This window comes from Leuresthes tenuis, unplaced genomic scaffold, assembly GCF_036924035.1.
Source record: "Leuresthes tenuis unplaced genomic scaffold, fLeuTen1.0.hap1 SCAF_4, whole genome shotgun sequence".
Taxonomy (NCBI): domain Eukaryota; kingdom Metazoa; phylum Chordata; class Actinopteri; order Atheriniformes; family Atherinopsidae; genus Leuresthes; species Leuresthes tenuis.
In genome coordinates, this window is record NW_027325358.1 from 815,340 (window position 1) to 833,831 (window position 18,492).

Here is an 18,492-nt window from a genome sequence, read left to right on the forward strand (position 1 = left end):
ATAAAAGATGCTCATGTAAAATAAAACTACATTATATTCACACCTTAATAACACTTTTCCGTAATGAGTCTCTATGTTAGCCTCCAGGCTAGCATAGCGCGGGTAGTTAGCTAAAACTGGAATAACTTCTTTTTCAGTGACATTTTCTTTTTACAAAGCAGAAGCACAGCAAAAATGTTGAGACCAAACGAAATATTAATGTGAGGATTTACTTTCATGATTTCGTGGCGTCTAGCCTGTCTGCAACAGTCAATCTGATATTTTACCGCCAATCCAGCGTTTTACAGCAACTCTGCCACAGAGCGCACTGATTGGCTGACGCTGACCTTCAGCCAATCAAACGGCAGCATTTCTAACCTTGTTGCCATGCAGGTTACACAGAGTACTGCGACGAGACGGCAGGTCGGAAAAACAGTTCTCTACAAATGCTTAATACTACGGATGAAAATATTATATTCAATATATTATTATTATATTCAATATTATATTCAATGCATTATGTAAAAAAAAAAAGTTCGATTAGAATATTATCAAAAATAAGGGTCAACTCTGTCTTTCCCAAACTTTGGTGGAGACTCGTCCCTATGGTCCTAATGCAAAGTTACACCCCTGCAATAAACTGCAGGCATTACTACAATCTGTATTTGAACCACTTTCACTTTCAATATAATAGTAGGGTGACCAGATTCCAATTCAATGTGGGACCGATGCATCGATGCAGTCTGAATAACTCTAAAAATGAATCTGCTCTGCCCCTTAGCTTGTAACTTTGCTATGTTTCGCCATCATTGATTCAGCAGCTCACAGCAGACTGCAAATAAAAACAAATATATCTTTTTAAATGCAACTTTCCCAAGTTGTCCCAAGAAAACTTAGTCGGCATGGAGCTGACCTGGTCTGCATTGTTTTCTGTTGCTGGGCGCGCCTTTAACCTGCGTCCGCGCTCCCGTTTGATTGACGTGCTCACACGCCCCGCCCCCTGATGACGGCCTGATGCTTTCTCCGAACAGACATTTGATGAATGCAGATTATAAAACACGCATTTTAAAACTGGAGTCTGTCAATAACAATGCGGGACAGCGTGAAAGGATTTAAAGCGCGTGACAGTCCCGCACAAAGCGGACATCTGGTCATCAAAGTAAACTTTTGATTTATTTTTAATGCCACTAAAATGTATAAACCGGAAACATGCTATTAACCAAGATAACTCCAGACTGACCAAACAGTCGTTATCAGTTCTAAATTATGCTGATTTATGGTGTTTTTTTACGTTTATGTTTGCGTTCATTCAAATTTCCCGCCAATGACGTCAGGGATCTGTAGATCACGTGACGATCAAGCGCCTTGAACTTCCTGTTGGTACGTCACAGCGTCCGTGTCCCATAAAGTCCTGAGAACAAAGTAAGTTGTGCTCGTGCTTTATTTGGATTAAATGCGGATATTAAAGGTAATTTTTATAAGTTATATTATTATATCATATTTTTATAAGTTGTCAGAGTTTAATCACCGCTGTTGTTGTAAATAAATGTCTTGTTGATCACAGCAGACTTTGCTCAGGTTAGTAGCTGATTAACTTTTTCTAGTATTTAATTTGTAAACCTGACTCAGATTAAATGGATCTCTTCAAAATGTTCTGCACAGATCAGCCAATGAGGCGAGGGTCTGATCAGGTGTGTTGCTGCAGGGAAACATTAGAAGCTGCAGTTTTATGATATATTCAGCACAGCCGTTTCCTTTCTCCCAGGCAGCCCACAGACATGTCTGCTGGCAGAAAGCAGCGACCTGAGGAGCACTTCCTGTGCTCCATCTGTCTGGATGTGTTCTCTGATCCCGTCAGCACAGCATGTGGACACAACTTCTGCCAGAGCTGCATCGCTCAGCACTGGGACGGCAGCAGCCAGTGTCCCGTGTGTAAAAAGGTGTTCAACACTAGACCCGAGCTGCAGGTCAACACCTTCATCAGTGAGCTGCTTGCTGAGTTCAGACGTGAAGCTCAGCAGAAAGCCAGCAGCTCAGAGCCACAAGCTGCCGAACCAGGAGAAGTTCCCTGTGACGTCTGCACTGGACCCAAACTGACGGCCCGGAAGTCCTGCCTGGTGTGCTTGGCCTCCTACTGCGAGACTCACCTGGAGCCTCATCTGACAGCTTCACGCCTGAGGAGACATCAGCTGATGGAGCCTGTGGAGAACCTGGAGGACAGGATGTGTCTGCAGCACGATAAACCTCTGGAGCTGTTCTGTAGGACCGACCACACATGTATCTGCTGCCTCTGCTCTGTTTTAGACCACAAGACTCATGACTGTGTTCCTCTGACAGAAGGATATGAAGGAGAGAAGGCAGAGCTGGGGAAGACAGAGGCTGGAATCCAGCAGATGATCCAGAGGAGACGAGTGAAGATTCAGGAGATCAAAGAGTCGGTGAAGATCGGTGAAGCTGCTGCAGACAGAGAGAAAGCAGAAGGTGTTCAGGTCTTCACTGCTCTGAAGGAGTCTGCTGAGAGAGGCCTGAAGGAGCTCATAAAGGAGGTGGAGGACCAGCAGGAAGCTGCAGGGAAACAGGCTGAAGGCTTCATCAGAGACCTGGAGCAGGAAGTCTCTGAGCTGATGAAGAGGAGCTCTGAGGTGGAGCAGCTCTCACGCTCTGAGGACCCCCTCCACCTGCTCCAAAGCTGCTCCTCCCTGCAGGCTGCTCCACCCACCAGGGACTGGACCGCGGTCAGCGTCCGGGCATCACATGGGGGGGCTGCGGTGAGGGCTGCGGCTCAGCTGCAGGAGGAGCTCAATAAGAGGATGAAGAAGCTGTTTGAGGCTGAGCTGAAGAGGGTCCGGCGGTGTGAGGTGGACGTGACTCTGGACCCGGACACGGCCCACCGGAAACTCCTCCTGTCTGAGGACGGGAAACAGGTGAAACACGGGGACAAGAAGAAGAAGCTGCCAGACACCCCCCAGAGATTCTCCACCGCGCTCAGTGTCTTAGGAAGGCCGAGCTGCTCCTCAGGCAGCTCTTACTTTGAGGTTCAGGTCGCAGGAAAGACCAAGTGGACTTTAGGAGTGGCCGGAGCCTCCAGCAGCAGGAAGGGGGACCTCACCCTGAGCCCAAAGTTCGGTTTCTGGACTCTGGGTCTGACCAATGGAAACTCGTACAAGGCTCATGGGGACACAGCGACCCGCCTGCAGCTGCGCTCTGCGCCGCAGAAGGTGGGCGTGTTCGTGGACCACCGGCAGGCCCGGGTCTCCTTCTATGATCCGGATGCTGCAGCGCTGCTCTACTCCTTCACCGGCTGCTGCTTCACCGAGGAACTCCACCCGTTCTTCAGCCCCGGTCCCAGTATGCTCAGCAGGAACACCTCGCCTCTGATCATCTGCCAGACCAACCCACAAGATTAAAGACCTTCAGCAAAAAGGTTCTGCAGAAGATTCCCCAAAGTCGTTTAATCCGTCAGAGAAGAAGATTAATGTCAGATTATTAAAAAGGTGGTGGGAAAAAGCACATGGATACCTGCTGCTGCCAGAGAAGAACCAGAGAAGAACCAGAGAAGAACCAGAGAAGAACCAGAGAAGAACCAGAGAAGAACCAGAGTAGGACCAGAGTAGGACCAGAGTAGGACCAGAGTAGAACCAGAGTAGAACCAGAGAAGAACCAGCTGTTTAGTCCTGTTAACCACCACAGACTCACAGAGCCTCCATCATGTGGGACTGAGTGATGGAGGCTGCATTAAAGCAGATCCTTCAACAGAAGCTCAGCTGGTGGATCTGAACCAGCTGCTGGATCTGAACCAGCTGACGGCTCGGCCATGTTTCAGCTCTGAGAAACTCTGGTGCTGCTCAGCAGGATCTTTGGATCATTCTCTTGCTGCAGGATGAAGCTTTGGAGGCTTTTAGTGGAGCTGGAGCAGATCAGATGTTCCAGCTCAGAGGTCATTGTGACCTCACTTCCTGTTGCCCTACAGGTCGTTGGAACTCCTCATGGCGCTGAGTGTGTGATGTCATCTCTTTAATTTCTTCATTTCCTGAACAGACTTCAGAGTGATTTAAAGCTGCTGCTGTTGTAAAAATAAAGTTTATGATAATAATGAAGCTCACAGCGGACACAGTGGTTCTTTCTTCTGTTTATTGACAGCAACACGTCACACTCGGTGATAATAAAACAGCAGGTTCAGGCATTAAGACACCAACAGAACAACAAACCCACGGGTCAAATTTGGCAAAATGCAAACAGAAAAGCAGCAGCTGCAACACAAAGTGAAGCCTGTGATCAAAAAGCACCTGTGAGGATAAAACAGAAGGAGTTCAAAGGCTGAAAAGATTCATCCGCTGCTGGAAATAGTCCCAAACAAATGCTGTTTCCTCCTGGGTTTGTTCAATAAAAACTGCAGCTGAAGGACAGTTTGAACATGGAAGCTCCAGAGAAGGCCTTCAAGCTCAAAGTAACTTTTTTTGCTGCTAAACTAAGTTTCTGAGCAGCTGCCTCCTCACAAACAGCTTTAAGAGAGGGAAGAGTTCAGGCGTCTTCAGCTAATACAGTTCAACACATCCTGGAATGTGGGTCATCTTCTTTTCTGCAGCACAGCAAGTGTGTGAACCCTAAAGCTATGCTTCTGACCTGTTTTGACCCTTGTTATGCTCATTCCCAGGCCTGAAGCTGCTCTGGAGGCTCAGATACCGGCGCCTTTCATGGCTAAATGTGCAGGGCTCCCACACAGATTCATTTTACTGACAGCTGCAGGATTCTGTGGGGATAGTTTGACCCTTTAAGTGCTTTCATGAAGAAAAGGATGCAGCTTAAAACGGCCAGAGATAAAAGGGAAACTTTGAATGGGAAAAACACTGAGTGTGACCCAAAGGTAGTAAATTTATTCACCTAATTTGCATGCAGTGACATCACTGATGACATCAACGCCTTGGATTGCCGTCCCTGTCCTTCGATCCGTCACCGAGGGAAAATCTGGTTTTATTTCATTCCCTTCATCAGTTTACTGGAACATTTTGAACAGGAAGTCACCTTAAAGAGGATAATTCAGATAAAACGTCATTCTGTGGAGAGAAGAGACCGGATTCATTCTGTGGGACTTTCAGCCCGTTTTATTCAGTTTGGAGGCGCCTAAAGGGTTAACCCTGAAAGCTGCATTCATCTGTTCAGAAAGCAGAAGTTAGAGCTCAGAGGGAGAGACACACAAGAAGTGAAATAAAGGAATAAAGCTGCTTCATCTCTTTAGATAAAAAATGTGGAGGAGTTGTTGCTTCGGCTGCTGTGAGGGCAGCTTCACAGAAACCTCTACTTAAAGACCAGCAAACTCTTTTTTCTCCAGCTTTGATTAAACTAAACAAACATCAGGACCTTTTGGAACCCGCCAGGAAAACGCCGCCTGGGTCTGTGGAAGAAGGTCCTCGGCTTCAGACGAACGCCTCCTTGTTGATCCACATCAGGGTCCGCGTCTCGTTGGGTTTGCATTCGTAGTCGACGCTGCTGAACTTGTTGCCAAACTGGCAGTGCTCCCTCTTGTAGTAGTTGTAGTACTTCGCCTGCCAGACCGTCTCGAACGTCCCGGCTTTGTTGAACTGCAGGGAGAGAAATGACATCACCAATATGACAATAACTCCTCCTCCTCATCATCATCATCAGCCTCATCTAAAACTTTCCAAAGTAATCTTCACAGTAACATCGATTAGACAATGCTGCCCTCCTCAGGTCACTCTGAGAATTACATCACTGCTCCATCATCCAGCTGCAACTTTAAAGCCTCCAGGTTGTGTAAAAACCCTTCTTCCTGCTCCTGGGAGCAGATATCAGGGCGTCTGAAGTGTAAAACTCCTTCTTCCTGTTCCTGGGAGCATATATCAGGGCGTCTGAAGTGTAAAACTCCTTCTTCCTGTTCCTGGGAGCATATATCAGGGCGTCTGAAGTGTAAAACTCCTTCTTCCTGTTCCTGGGAGCATATATCAGGGCGTCTGAAGTGTAAAACTCCTTCTTCCTGCTCCTGGGAGCATATATCAGGGCGTCTGAAGTGTAAAACTCCTTCTTCCTGTTCCTGGGAGCATATATCAGGGCGTCTGAAGTGTAAAACTCCTTCTTCCTGCTCCTGGGAGCATATATCAGGGCGTCTGAAGTGTAAAACTCCTTCTTCCTGCTCCTGGGAGCATATATCAGGGCGTCTGAGGTGTAAAACTCCTTCTTCCTGCTCCTGGGAGCAGATATCAGGGCGTCTGAAGTGTAAAACTCCTTCTTCCTGTTCCTGGGAGCAGATATCAGGGCGTCTGAAGTGTAAAACTCCTTCTTCCTGGGAGCATATATCAGGGCGTCTGAAGGGTAAAACTCCTTCTTCCTGTTCCTGGGAGCAGATATCAGGGCGTCTGAAGTGTAAAACTCCTTCTTCCTGTTCCTGGGAGCATATATCAGGGCGTCTGAAGTGTAAAACTCCTTCTTCCTGCTCCTGGGAGCATATATCAGGGCGTCTGAAGTGTAAAACTCCTTCTTCCTGCTCCTGGGAGCATATATCAGGGCGTCTGAAGTGTAAAACTCCTTCTTCCTGCTCCTGGGAGCATATATCAGGGCGTCTGAGGTGTAAAACTCCTTCTTCCTGCTCCTGGGAGCATATATCAGGGCGTCTGAAGTGTAAAAACCCTTCTTCCTGTTCCTGGGAGCAGATATCAGGGCGTCTGAAGTGTAAAACTCCTTCTTCCTGGGAGCATATATCAGGGCGTCTGAAGGGTAAAACTCCTTCTTCCTGTTCCTGGGAGCAGATATCAGGGCGTCTGAAGTGTAAAACTCCTTCTTCCTGCTCCTGGGAGCATATATCAGGGCGTCTGAAGTGTAAAACTCCTTCTTCCTGCTCCTGGGAGCATATATCAGGGCGTCTGAAGTGTAAAACTCCTTCTTCCTGCTCCTGGGAGCATATATCAGGGCGTCTGAAGTGTAAAACTCCTTCTTCCTGCTCCTGGGAGCATATATCAGGGCGTCTGAAGTGTAAAACTCCTTCTTCCTGGGAGCATATATCAGGGCGTCTGAAGGGTAAAACTCCTTCTTCCTGTTCCTGGGAGCAGATATCAGGGCGTCTGAAGTGTAAAACTCCTTCTTCCTGCTCCTGGGAGCATATATCAGGGCGTCTGAAGTGTAAAACTCCTTCTTCCTGCTCCTGGGAGCATATATCAGGGCGTCTGAAGTGTAAAACTCCTTCTTCCTGCTCCTGGGAGCATATATCAGGGCGTCTGAAGTGTAAAACTCCTTCTTCCTGCTCCTGGGAGCATATATCAGGGCGTCTGAAGTGTAAAACTCCTTCTTCCTGCTCCTGGGAGCATATATCAGGGCGTCTGAAGTGTAAAACTCCTTCTTCCTGCTCCTGGGAGCATATATCAGGGCGTCTGAGGTGTAAAACTCCTTCTTCCTGCTCCTGGGAGCAGATATCAGGGCGTCTGAAGTGTAAAACTCCTTCTTCCTGTTCCTGGGAGCATATATCAGGGCGTCTGAAGTGTAAAACTCCTTCTTCCTGCTCCTGGGAGCAGATATCAGGGCGTCTGAAGTGTAAAACTCCTTCTTCCTGTTCCTGGGAGCATATATCAGGGCGTCTGAAGTGTAAAACTCCTTCTTCCTGCTCCTGGGAGCAGATATCAGGGCGTCTGAAGTGTAAAACTCCTTCTTCCTGTTCCTGGGAGCATATATCAGGGCGTCTGAAGTGTAAAACTCCTTCTTCCTGCTCCTGGGAGCATATATCAGGGCGTCTGAAGTGTAAAACTCCTTCTTCCTGCTCCTGGGAGCATATATCAGGGCGTCTGAAGTGTAAAACTCCTTCTTCCTGTTCCTGGGAGCATATATCAGGGCGTCTGAAGTGTAAAACTCCTTCTTCCTGCTCCTGGGAGCATATATCAGGGCGTCTGAGGTGTAAAACTCCTTCTTCCTGTTCCTGGGAGCATATATCAGGGCGTCTGAAGTGTAAAACTCCTTCTTCCTGGGAGCATATATCAGGGCGTCTGAAGGGTAAAACTCCTTCTTCCTGTTCCTGGGAGCATATATCAGGGCGTCTGAAGTGTAAAACTCCTTCTTCCTGCTCCTGGGAGCATATATCAGGGCGTCTGAAGTGTAAAACTCCTTCTTCCTGCTCCTGGGAGCATATATCAGGGCGTCTGAGGTGTAAAACTCCTTCTTCCTGCTCCTGGGAGCATATATCAGGGCGTCTGAAGTGTAAAACTCCTTCTTCCTGCTCCTGGGAGCATATATCAGGGCGTCTGAAGTGTAAAACTCCTTCTTCCTGCTCCTGGGAGCATATATCAGGGCGTCTGAAGTGTAAAACTCCTTCTTCCTGCTCCTGGGAGCATATATCAGGGCGTCTGAGGTGTAAAACTCCTTCTTCCTGCTCCTGGGAGCATATATCAGGGCGTCTGAGGTGTAAAACTCCTTCTTCCTGTTCCTGGGAGCATATATCAGGGCGTCTGAAGTGTAAAACTCCTTCTTCCTGGGAGCATATATCAGGGCGTCTGAAGGGTAAAACTCCTTCTTCCTGTTCCTGGGAGCAGATATCAGGGCGTCTGAAGTGTAAAACTCCTTCTTCCTGTTCCTGGGAGCATATATCAGGGCGTCTGAAGTGTAAAACTCCTTCTTCCTGCTCCTGGGAGCATATATCAGGGCGTCTGAAGTGTAAAACTCCTTCTTCCTGTTCCTGGGAGCATATATCAGGGCGTCTGAGGTGTAAAACTCCTTCTTCCTGCTCCTGGGAGCAGATATCAGGGCGTCTGAAGTGTAAAACTCCTTCTTCCTGTTCCTGGGAGCATATATCAGGGCGTCTGAAGTGTAAAACTCCTTCTTCCTGCTCCTGGGAGCAGATATCAGGGCGTCTGAAGTGTAAAACTCCTTCTTCCTGTTCCTGGGAGCATATATCAGGGCGTCTGAAGGGTAAAACTCCTTCTTCCTGTTCCTGGGAGCAGATATCAGGGCGTCTGAAGTGTAAAACTCCTAATGTTCCAGCAGAGTTAGCTAAAGACTGTGAATGTGCAGCAGACACTTTTCATCCCACTGTTTTAACAACTTGGTCCAGTTCAACGCTGGACTGAAGGAACTGAGCCACAAAGAGGATCAGTTCCAACTCTCAGAGCCTGAACTTCAGAGCAGGGAAATGGAAGCATCTGAGAAATAACTCCTCATGGTTTATTTACTGATTTATTTCTTCCTTTAGCAGCAGCTAACGCTAACAGCTTAGCTAATGAAATAACTCCTCATGGTTTATTTACTGATTTATTTCTTCCTTTAGCAGCAGCTAACGCTAACAGCTTAGCTAATGAAATAACTCCTCATGGTTTATTTCCTGGTTTATTTCTTCCTTTAGCAGCAGCTAACGCTAACAGCTTAGCTAATGAAATAACTCCTCATGGTTTATTTACTGATTTATTTCTTCCTTTAGCAGCAGCTAACGCTAACAGCTTAGCTAATGAAATAACTCCTCATGGTTTATTTACTGATTTATTTCTTCCTTTAGCAGCAGCTAACGCTAACAGCTTATCTAATGAAATAACTCCTCATGGTTTATTTACTGATTTATTTCTTCCTTTAGCAGCAGCTAACGCTAACAGCTTAGCTAATGAAATAACTCCTCATGGTTTATTTACTGATTTATTTCTTCCTTTAGCAGCAGCTAACGCTAACAGCTTAGCTAATGAAATAACTCCTCATGGTTTATTTACTGATTTATTTCTTCCTTTAGCAGCAGCTAACGCTAACAGCTTAGCTAATAAAATAACTCCTCATGGTTTATTTACTGATTTATTTCTTCCTTTAGCAGCAGCTAACGCTAACAGCTTAGCTAATGAAATAACTCCTCATGGTTTATTTACTGATTTATTTCTTCCTTTAGCAGCAGCTAACGCTAACAGCTTTGCTAATGAAATAACTCCTCATGGTTTATTTACTGATTTATTTCTTCCTTTAGCTGAAGCTAACGCTAACAGCTTAGCTAATGAAGATGACGTACAGCAACTTCTAAGGAGTTACTGCTGCTCCTTTCTGAAAGATGAACATTATTGTTCCCACATTACTTTGTTAGCTGAAGCTAACGCTAACAGCTTAGCTAATGAAGATGACGTACACCAACTTCTAAGGAGTTACTGCTGCTCCTTTCTGAAAGATGAACATTATTGTTCCCACATTACTTTGTTAGCTGAAGCTTTCTAGCTGAACGGTTCCGTTCTGTAACTCAGACAACCTGCAGCTGTGTTTAAGGTGTGTTTCCAACACAACACCGGTCCTCTCCTCACTCTCGGTGTGTTAACGTTACATTATCTGCATGTTTCTGATAAAGATGGAGGTCTCCAGGTACAACTGTTTAATGAGGTTAATATATCCAAAATGTTTAAACGCAGTAATTAACGGTTCACATGCATTACTACGAGTTACGCTGTGCACATCTCCGGCTTGGTCCATCACTGCTGATGAGAAAGCATTGTTTGCTAGCATCTGCTGCTAACTTACAGCTAACTGCTAACTTATGGCTAACTGCTAACTTATGGCTAACTCACAGCTAACTGCTGACTGCTAACTTACAGCTAACTGCTAACTCACAGCTAACTGCTAACTCACAGCTAAATGCTAAGTCACAGCTAAATGCTGACTGCTAACTTACAGCTAACTGCTAACTTACAGCTAACTGCAAATTCACAGCTAACTGCTGACTGCTAACTGCTAACTTACAGCTAACTTACAGCTAACTGCTAGCTAACTGCTGACTGCTAACTTAGAGCTAACTGCTAACTTAGAGCTAGCTGCTAACCCGTTTCCCTCTGGGATCAGAGTAACTATCTGTATCTATATACAGAGCTGGAGTGTTTCTCCGTGACGTTTGTTTTCTCAATAAGACTTCAGGAAATTGTTTTTAAAAAAGTGGACATGGTGTCACCTTTAATCTGCGACACACTGAACCTGATTTAGTGTTTGCACCTGTGTTCTCACCTCAATGCTGACTTGGACAGGCTGTCTGTCTCCGCTCTTGGTGTGAGGGACGCCCTCCGTGTTGTACTGGCCGTGATAAACCACCGAGTCCTCATCCCTGGACTGCTGCTCCAGAGCGAAGATGATGCCCCCGATGTTCATGTTGCTGTGAAGAAGAAGATTATTCGATTTTATTTGGCACAGTTCGAGGCTCAAAGCTTCAGAAAACTGTTTCAGCGCCTTTTAACACCAAACTGACACCAAGAACCTCAGTTTAGATTGTCGGCCTTTACTGATGCATCTCACTGGAGAACAATAAGGTTTTTAATCAAAGTGACCCACAGAACCTGAACTAAAGGCTGGAGGGTGAAGATCCAGCAGAATAAAACCTTTTACAACTCCAGATCAGACAAATATGAGAAATTAAATGTGTGTCTGATTTATATTAATGAACCAAATGAAACTGATATTTCAGGTGAGGAAAATACTTTTTTTTTTTTTTTGGGGGGGGGGGGGGTAGTTTTCGTGGAAGATGAGAATTTATCTGAATGATGTAAAATGTTGGATTTTTAGACATATTTCTATTTAAAATGATGAAAATTCTGAAAATGTATTTTTAACTAAAAGTGCGGATTAATTCCACAGTTTTACTGTAAAAAAAAGGGTTCTTTATGCATTTAATACTTTAAACGCGTGTGATGGAGGATTTTCAGGCTCTTTGTCTCTTCCTGTTACAGTTTGCTTGGACTTCATGGACCGGTTCTGTTCCACCAGACTCCGCCATCAGAACCGACACGAACCCTCAGGGAGCCCGCAAACCCCCCACCTGATCCCGCATCATTTATTCAGCGGGTGTCGGATGCTGCGGCCTGAGGAGCAGGAGGCCGTGGGGACGACGTGCACGCGCCTGGTTCGTATTAATGGGGTGCGGGTCTCACTTGCACATTCACACATACACCTGCACAGATGTGCACACACGCGCGCCGCGTGCACATCTGTGAAACGGCTCCTTACGTGGCCTCCACGGTGCCCGGCTTCAGCACCACCTCGATCTTGTATTTGGAGCCGGTCAGCAGCTTGATGGTTCGGTTCTGGCCGAAGCGGGTTCCGTCCACCTTGAAGAAGACGGGCCCGTCGTTGGGCTGGATCCGCAGCGCGACGGAGATGTTGATGATCGGGGGCACGTCGTCCATTATCCCGGGATGCTGCTCTGTCAGCGGGAGGGGGGTCAGGAGGCGCTCCCGAGCTGGAGGAGAAGAGGATGCTGAAGAGGGACGGAGACTTCCGGGAGGAACTTTCACAATAAGAGCGGAATCCCAACACTTTTCAAAATCAAATTCACTGTAACAATAAATAAATGAATACATTTAAGGAATTAATCAATTAAATGTAGGATCTCCACCATCTGGAGGGATCTCGGAGTAGAGCTGGGTTCATCTGTTAGGATGCCTCCTGGGAGGCCCGGGTCAGAACCAGAACTCACTGCAGGGATTATACGTCCCATCAGGCCTGGGAACACCTCAGGACCCCCAGGAGGAGCTGGAGAGGGATGCTGGGAAAAGGGAAAAGAGTTTACCTGCTGGACCTGTTGGTTCTGTGACCTGACCTCAAGATGGATGATGGATGGATCAGAGCTTTTCCATCTCGGACACATTGAATCATTTAGCTTCAGATTCTTTTATTCATGAATTTAAGAAACAAACCAATGGAAGCAGCTTTCTGTCCATCTGCTTCCTGCAGGAATCAAACCTGCGGCTCACTTCCTGAAGCCAGCTGCAGCTGAGAGGAGCGCTCAGGTGGATCTTTGTGGGACTCTTCATTAAAGGGGTGTGACGCATCCTGCTAAAATGACCCTTTACTGCTGAGTCATGAATAAAAACAGCTGAATCATAAATAAAAACTGCTGAATCATGAATAAAAACTGCTGAGTCATGAATAAAAACTGCTGAGTCATGAATAAAAACAGCTGAATCATGAATAAAAACAGCTAAATCATGAATAAAAACAGCTGAGTCATGAATAAAAACAGCTGAGTCATGGATAAAAACAGAGTCATGAATAAAAACTTAGTCATGAATAAAAACAGCTGATCATGAATAAAAACAGTTGAGTCATGAATAAAAACAGCTGAGTCATGAATAAAAACAGCTGTCATGAATAAAAACAGCTGATCATGAATAAAAACAGCTGAGTCATGAATAAAAACAGCTGAGTCATGGATAAAAACAGCTGAGTCATGAATAAAAACAGCTGAGTCATGAATAAAAACAGCTGAGTCATGAATAAAAACAGCTGATCATAAATAAAAACAGCTGATCATGAATAAAAACAGCTGAGTCATGAATAAAAACAGCTGAGTCATGGATAAAAACAGCTGAGTCATGAATAAAAACAGCTGAGTCATGAATAAAAACAGCTGTCCATCTCAAACCCAAACCGGCACCAGAACACGTAAAGACTCAACAAAAGAAACACGAACACGTGATGTTTCTCATCGGCTGTATTTGCATCCAAGCTTTCCATTTCCCATGATCTATTTTTCATTTAAAAGTTATAAAAGTTATGTACAGACATATATTAGAGTTTAAATCCAACAGTGAAATGAGTCATGATCATCTGTCCAGCTCCGCCTGCAGGATCTCGGCCCACGTCTCTGCGTCCAGCGGCGCCATCTTCCTGCCGGCGAGCTCCTCGGCCGAGCGCACCTGGCTGTACCGTCCCCTCAGCCAGTCGCTCTTCACCCGGCTGCGGGTGTAGTTCCTCACCAGCGTGACCTGCAGACAGGAAGCAGCTCCATCAGAACCGGGCCCGGCTCAACTGAACCAGTCACAGCAGTCAGTGGAAGTGTTCGGTACCATCATCCAGCCTCTGAAACGGTCCTCTGATGTGAGCTCAAACACGCTCTGAGATGATGTCTCACTTTGGTTGTTAAACTGCAGATTTACTGTTATAAACTTCTGAGAAATGTTTATGAATGAAAGTTTCTCCTTTAAGGCTCAGAGTGAACATCTGGAAAGAAAATGTAATATTCCAGACGAGAAAACAAGTTATAGAAACACAGATTATAGGATGTTGTGTTATTTTGGCTTTTCAGTGTTTAATGAAGGATGTTCAGCCTATAAATATGCTGAATTATTGCTAAAAATCAATAAATCAGGCTTGAAACTGCAGAGGTTTGTTATAGTTTGGACACTTTTGTGAAAACACAGATTTCTCAAAGACTTCTCTGAACATCTGTTATGATGCGTAACCATGGCAACAGGGAAGTGTTAGCCTGGTGGAGCAGCTAACTGAGCTTTCCAAAGACCAAGTAATGCCTGGAATAAGAGCCCAAAACCAGATGAGTTAAAGAGGAGACGTCTAGGATGCAGAGCAGGAACAAAATGGAGGAAAAGGAGGAAGTTTAAAGCATTTCCTCCTTTAATCATCAGGGGAAATGTGAGATCTCTGCTGGATAAAATGTACGAGTCTGGAGCCCTGATGAGGACACAGCAGGAATATCAGGCAGAGACCTGGCTGCAGGAAACACTCTAACAGCTCTCTGCTCAGCTTTAAGACTATCCGGGCAGACAGAGACTGCAGACAGAGCGCTAACAGTAAAGGAGGAGGATCATAGAGCTGGTTAACAACAGATGGTGGAATCCTGGACCTGGCTGCAGGAACAGCTCTAACAGCTCTCTGCTCAGCTTTAAGACTATCCGGGCAGACAGAGACTGCAGACAGAGCGCTAACAGTAAAGGAGGAGGATCACAGAGCTGGTTAACAACAGATGGTGGAATCCTGGAGCGTCTCTGCAGCCCAGATGTTGAGCTGCTGGCTGTGAGTTTCTCTCTCAGTTCACCTGAGTTACCTGCTGACGCTGTGTGTGACATCATCAGCTGAGCTGTTGCTAAGCAACAGAAACAACAGCCCGACCCACTGATGGAGACCTCTGAAGGTTTCTACCACACCTTCCTCTCTGCTGCACTTCAGCTGGTTTATATTTAAATCTATTATCTTCTATAATATTATTACATTTTAATATTTTCTATTATCTCTATACTAACTCAGAAGTAATTAGCTTCAGATCCAAAAGTCGAGCATGAGTTTGGGTCTGGTGTTGTAAATGTAAATGTGATTTATTTCTACAGCCCATTACAACAATCCATTTCGGTACCAAAGTGCTTTACAGCAGATAATAAATAAAGAAAAGAATAAGTACAAAACAATAAAATAACAGTAAACGCAATAAAATAACAGTAAACGCAATAAAATACAGCTAAATTGAATAAGATAATATAAAAGTGTCACCATAGTACTGGGCATTAAAAGCCATCTGAATGTTGGCAGGAGGAGAAAGTATCTCAGATGCTGTGTGTGAAACCGACCTTCCAGGAGAGGCCGCCGCTGCGGTCTCCGTCCACCTCCCTGCTGCAGACGGCTCTCAGCAGCAGACACTGCCTCCTCCACAGCTGCTCGCTCTGCTCGATGATGCCGTGCCACAGCCTGCAGGCCCGCGAGGCGCTGCACAGGCTCTCTGCGTCCAGCTCGCCGAAGATCCTCACGCTCAACTCCGGCGGCAGAGTCTCCGCAAAGTTGTGAGCGGAGGAGTCATCGGGCGCCTTCAGGGAGGCTCGTCCGTCATGGAGGACAAACAGAGGCCCCCGCAGGCTCATGCTGCATCGGTCCAACGGGTCGGAACCGCCTGAGACAACAGAAATAAATCATCTGAAGCACAAAGTCACACAAAGCGCCGACGTTTCAGGTCCGAAGGAGAGGATGGACTGAAAGAAGGAACATTAGTGTTCTCATGACAAAGTGCGTCGTTCTCAGTAAAAGAACGTTCATTTAGCTCCAATTCAAAGCATTTCACATGTTACTCATTATAAAATACTCATTTATAACCCAAAGGAGCAGATGGATGACCCAGAACTTTCTGTTTCTGAACTCAGACAAACTGAAGTTGTTCTCTTTGGACCTTCAGGGAGAAACTGTCTGTTATAAAGTTACTCTGGAAGGTATTTCTTTGGCTTCTGGTCCTACAGTGAGGAACCTTGGAGTTATTTCTGACCAGGATCTGTCCTCTGACTCCATATAAAACAGGTTTCTGCCTTCTTTCACCTTCGTAATAAATCAGGAACATCCTGTCTCTGGCCTGGTGTTACGCTGCTTGTTGTCCCCTCTTTCCTGTCCTCTCAGCCCCAGCTGGTCCAGGCAGATGGACCCTTCCTGGTTCTGGTTCTGATGGAGGTTTCTTCCTGGTTCTGGTTCTGATGGAGGTTTCTTCCTGTTAAAAGGGAGTTTTTTCCCTCCACAGTCGCCTCCTGCAGCTCAGGATTGGATCAGGCTGTTGAAATCTATTGGTTTACTTAACTTGGCTAATTATTTAGGACCTGTGATTTGGCATTTTAAACTATAACACTTTTATTGGACTTAATGTCTCTGGGTTGGAGATTAACTTTGTTTATTTTCTCTGAAAAGTGACCCGAGAGGACTTTTGAATGTGTGCTACTGAAATAAACCGAATTTAGAGAAAAATAAGAAAAACTTAACAAAAAAAACAACCAAAAATATAGCTGCAAGCAGCGATGGCGGGGTCTAGCAGAACAGCAGGTAAGCCTGCGGCTGCTCAGGAAGGCATCATGAGTCCATAGACCAAGTTTGGTGTTTGAGATGAACTCGTCTTCATCCAGGGATTCCAACGGTACCTCATTTGTCCAATTTGAACCAACGGCTCCAAAGCTATGAGCAAAATGCAGTTTTTCTACTTATAGCGCCCCCTCAAGGTGGAAGTTCACCAGACTTCTTGGGCCTCTTACAGACTTGGTCCTGAGTCTGGGTTATAAGTTTGATGTCAAAAGATTAAATGGTTGCTGAGATATGGCCTCACGTCCTATTTGGCGTGTCAGCGCTGAGTTTGATTGACTGCTACGGGCAAACTTAAAAATTCCAGGTGATAGCTCTTGTGAGGCCCAGTCTGAAGATTCTATGTGTCAAGTCCCATGGAATTCAAACAATCTGGGTGACCTGTAATGCATTTTGAAGGTTTTGAACAAAATCCAAGATGGCGGAAAATCTAGTCAGACGGAAAATGACGTCATAGGGTGCGTTAGACTCGCCATGATCCAAGGATTCTAACGATACCTTGTTTTTGAAATTTGGACCAACGAGTCAAAAGTTATTTAGCTGAATGTGCTTCAAACTTTGACATGTTGGTGGCGCTAGAGAGTTTAGAATTTGGGCACGAAATTTGTTGAATTTGCTAATGGGACTGTCCTAATTAGATGTGCCAAATTTCACAACTTTTTACCATTGCGTTAATGGGGCTGCCATAGACTTCAATGGTGGCGGAAAGTAGAAGAATAATAATAAGAAAAACAGCTAAAACAATAGGGTTCTGCAGCTTCGCTGCTAGACCCCTAATAAGAAAGAAATGCAGCTCCTAACATACAAAATGACCAAAAAGAACATTAAAACAATAACAAACTGCAAAGAAATCTAACGGAGCCCTAAAAAGACAACATGGACACTCAGAGAGGCAAAAATCCCACAAAGGACCAACACTAAATGATAAATCCTGCTTCAGTCCGGCTCTTTGACCCCCAGGACGAGGCTGAGGGGCCATAAAGGGCCCCAGGGACAGTAAACCCTGACTGAGGCGGTGCGTAAACATCGGACACGTGCGTCAGGAAGCAGAACAACCACTGCTGCGTATTACTCATCCCGCTGGGACCTGCTCCGTTTCTTTCCTTGGTGGGTTTGTGGGGTGTTCATTTCTGCCTCATGGGGGGTTATTTTCAAATGAAAACAAGTCATACCCACGTTCAGCTTCCTTCGTCTCCGCCCCGGCGACGGAGCCGCGGCTCGGTTGCGGTTTTCGGTCCGAACTCCCGTTTAACAGCCGAGGCCTAACGGTGTGAGAAGATGACCGTTTGGGATTTAAATCAGTCCGTCCCCGCAGTTCTGTCGGTTCGTGGCACTGTCAGCTGACCGTGTTTAAATGTTTCAACGGCTGTTTACACACAGACGTGACGTCAGCACGTTTTTGACGGCATGCGCACAGGGTTGACGCCCTTAAGATTTAAAATTTTAAATATATATTTTAAAAGAACCAAAAAGGAATAATCACAATAATGTAATTATCTATGTTGTGTGGTTAAAAACGTTTTGCAATGGTAAAAATATCGTGTAGTTTTTTTCTTAAATCGAAACATAACCAGACTCCATTAAAAATCTGTCAAATTAGAGCAGAATCCTTTGTAAGATAGACTCCTGAAATGTGAAATATCATAATCGTCAGAGTTATTTTATTGTTAAAGCTATAGATTAATTTGGCGTAGTTTTTATTCTAGTTAATTTTTTCCCTAATTTTCAAATAATCTTTTTCAACAGAGCAAAACCCCCTGTTTTAAAGTGACATGCAAATCAGACCAAAACAAAATATCCTAAATTTTTTGCACTTGTTTTTTTTCTTATTTTGTTCTTATCTATGAATCAGCTGTAATATTTATTCATTTATTTGTTTGTTTATCTATTGACGTTATTGTACGTTATAAGGGAAAGCTCTGTATGCCGAATTAATAAGTGGTGTTTACTTGTTGAGAG

General features: G+C 45.3%; 3 protein-coding genes across 5 annotated transcripts; 1 reads left to right on the plus strand and 2 right to left on the minus strand.

The window, feature by feature from the left end:
* Positions 1-1,364: 1,364 nt before the first annotated feature.
* On the plus strand, positions 1,365-11,929 carry LOC140305269 (E3 ubiquitin-protein ligase TRIM21-like). 3 transcript variants are annotated; one of them, XR_011915345.1, is made up of 2 exons: positions 1,365-1,401; positions 11,646-11,929. XR_011915345.1 is itself a non-coding variant. In XM_072384039.1 (2 exons), exon 2 carries the CDS (start codon positions 1,758-1,760, stop codon positions 3,384-3,386), a length of 1,629 nt encoding a protein of 542 aa, XP_072240140.1. In that variant the 5' UTR covers positions 1,369-1,401; positions 1,745-1,757; the 3' UTR covers positions 3,387-4,064. The 3 variants fall into 3 exon arrangements, 2 of the variants coding, with proteins under 2 accessions (XP_072240140.1, XP_072240141.1); XM_072384039.1 differs by lacking the exon at positions 11,646-11,929 and adding an exon at positions 1,745-4,064 and having other exon boundaries at positions 1,369-1,401; XM_072384040.1 differs by lacking the exon at positions 11,646-11,929 and adding an exon at positions 1,745-4,064 and having other exon boundaries at positions 1,378-1,447.
* Positions 4,113-12,101, minus strand: cnrip1a (cannabinoid receptor interacting protein 1a). The gene is made up of 3 exons (XM_072384051.1): positions 11,923-12,101; positions 10,930-11,074; positions 4,113-5,558 (listed from the first exon to the last, which is right to left on the minus strand). Exons 1-3 carry the CDS (start codon positions 12,099-12,101, stop codon positions 5,394-5,396), a joined length of 489 nt encoding a protein of 162 aa, XP_072240152.1. The 3' UTR covers positions 4,113-5,393.
* Positions 12,102-13,381: 1,280 nt separating this feature from the next.
* On the minus strand, positions 13,382-17,896 carry fbxo48 (F-box protein 48). Its single transcript, XM_072383721.1, has 3 exons — positions 17,710-17,896; positions 15,276-15,592; positions 13,382-13,682 (listed from the first exon to the last, which is right to left on the minus strand). Exons 2-3 carry the CDS (start codon positions 15,561-15,563, stop codon positions 13,521-13,523), a joined length of 450 nt encoding a protein of 149 aa, XP_072239822.1. The 5' UTR covers positions 15,564-15,592; positions 17,710-17,896; the 3' UTR covers positions 13,382-13,520.
* Positions 17,897-18,492: the final 596 nt, after the last annotated feature.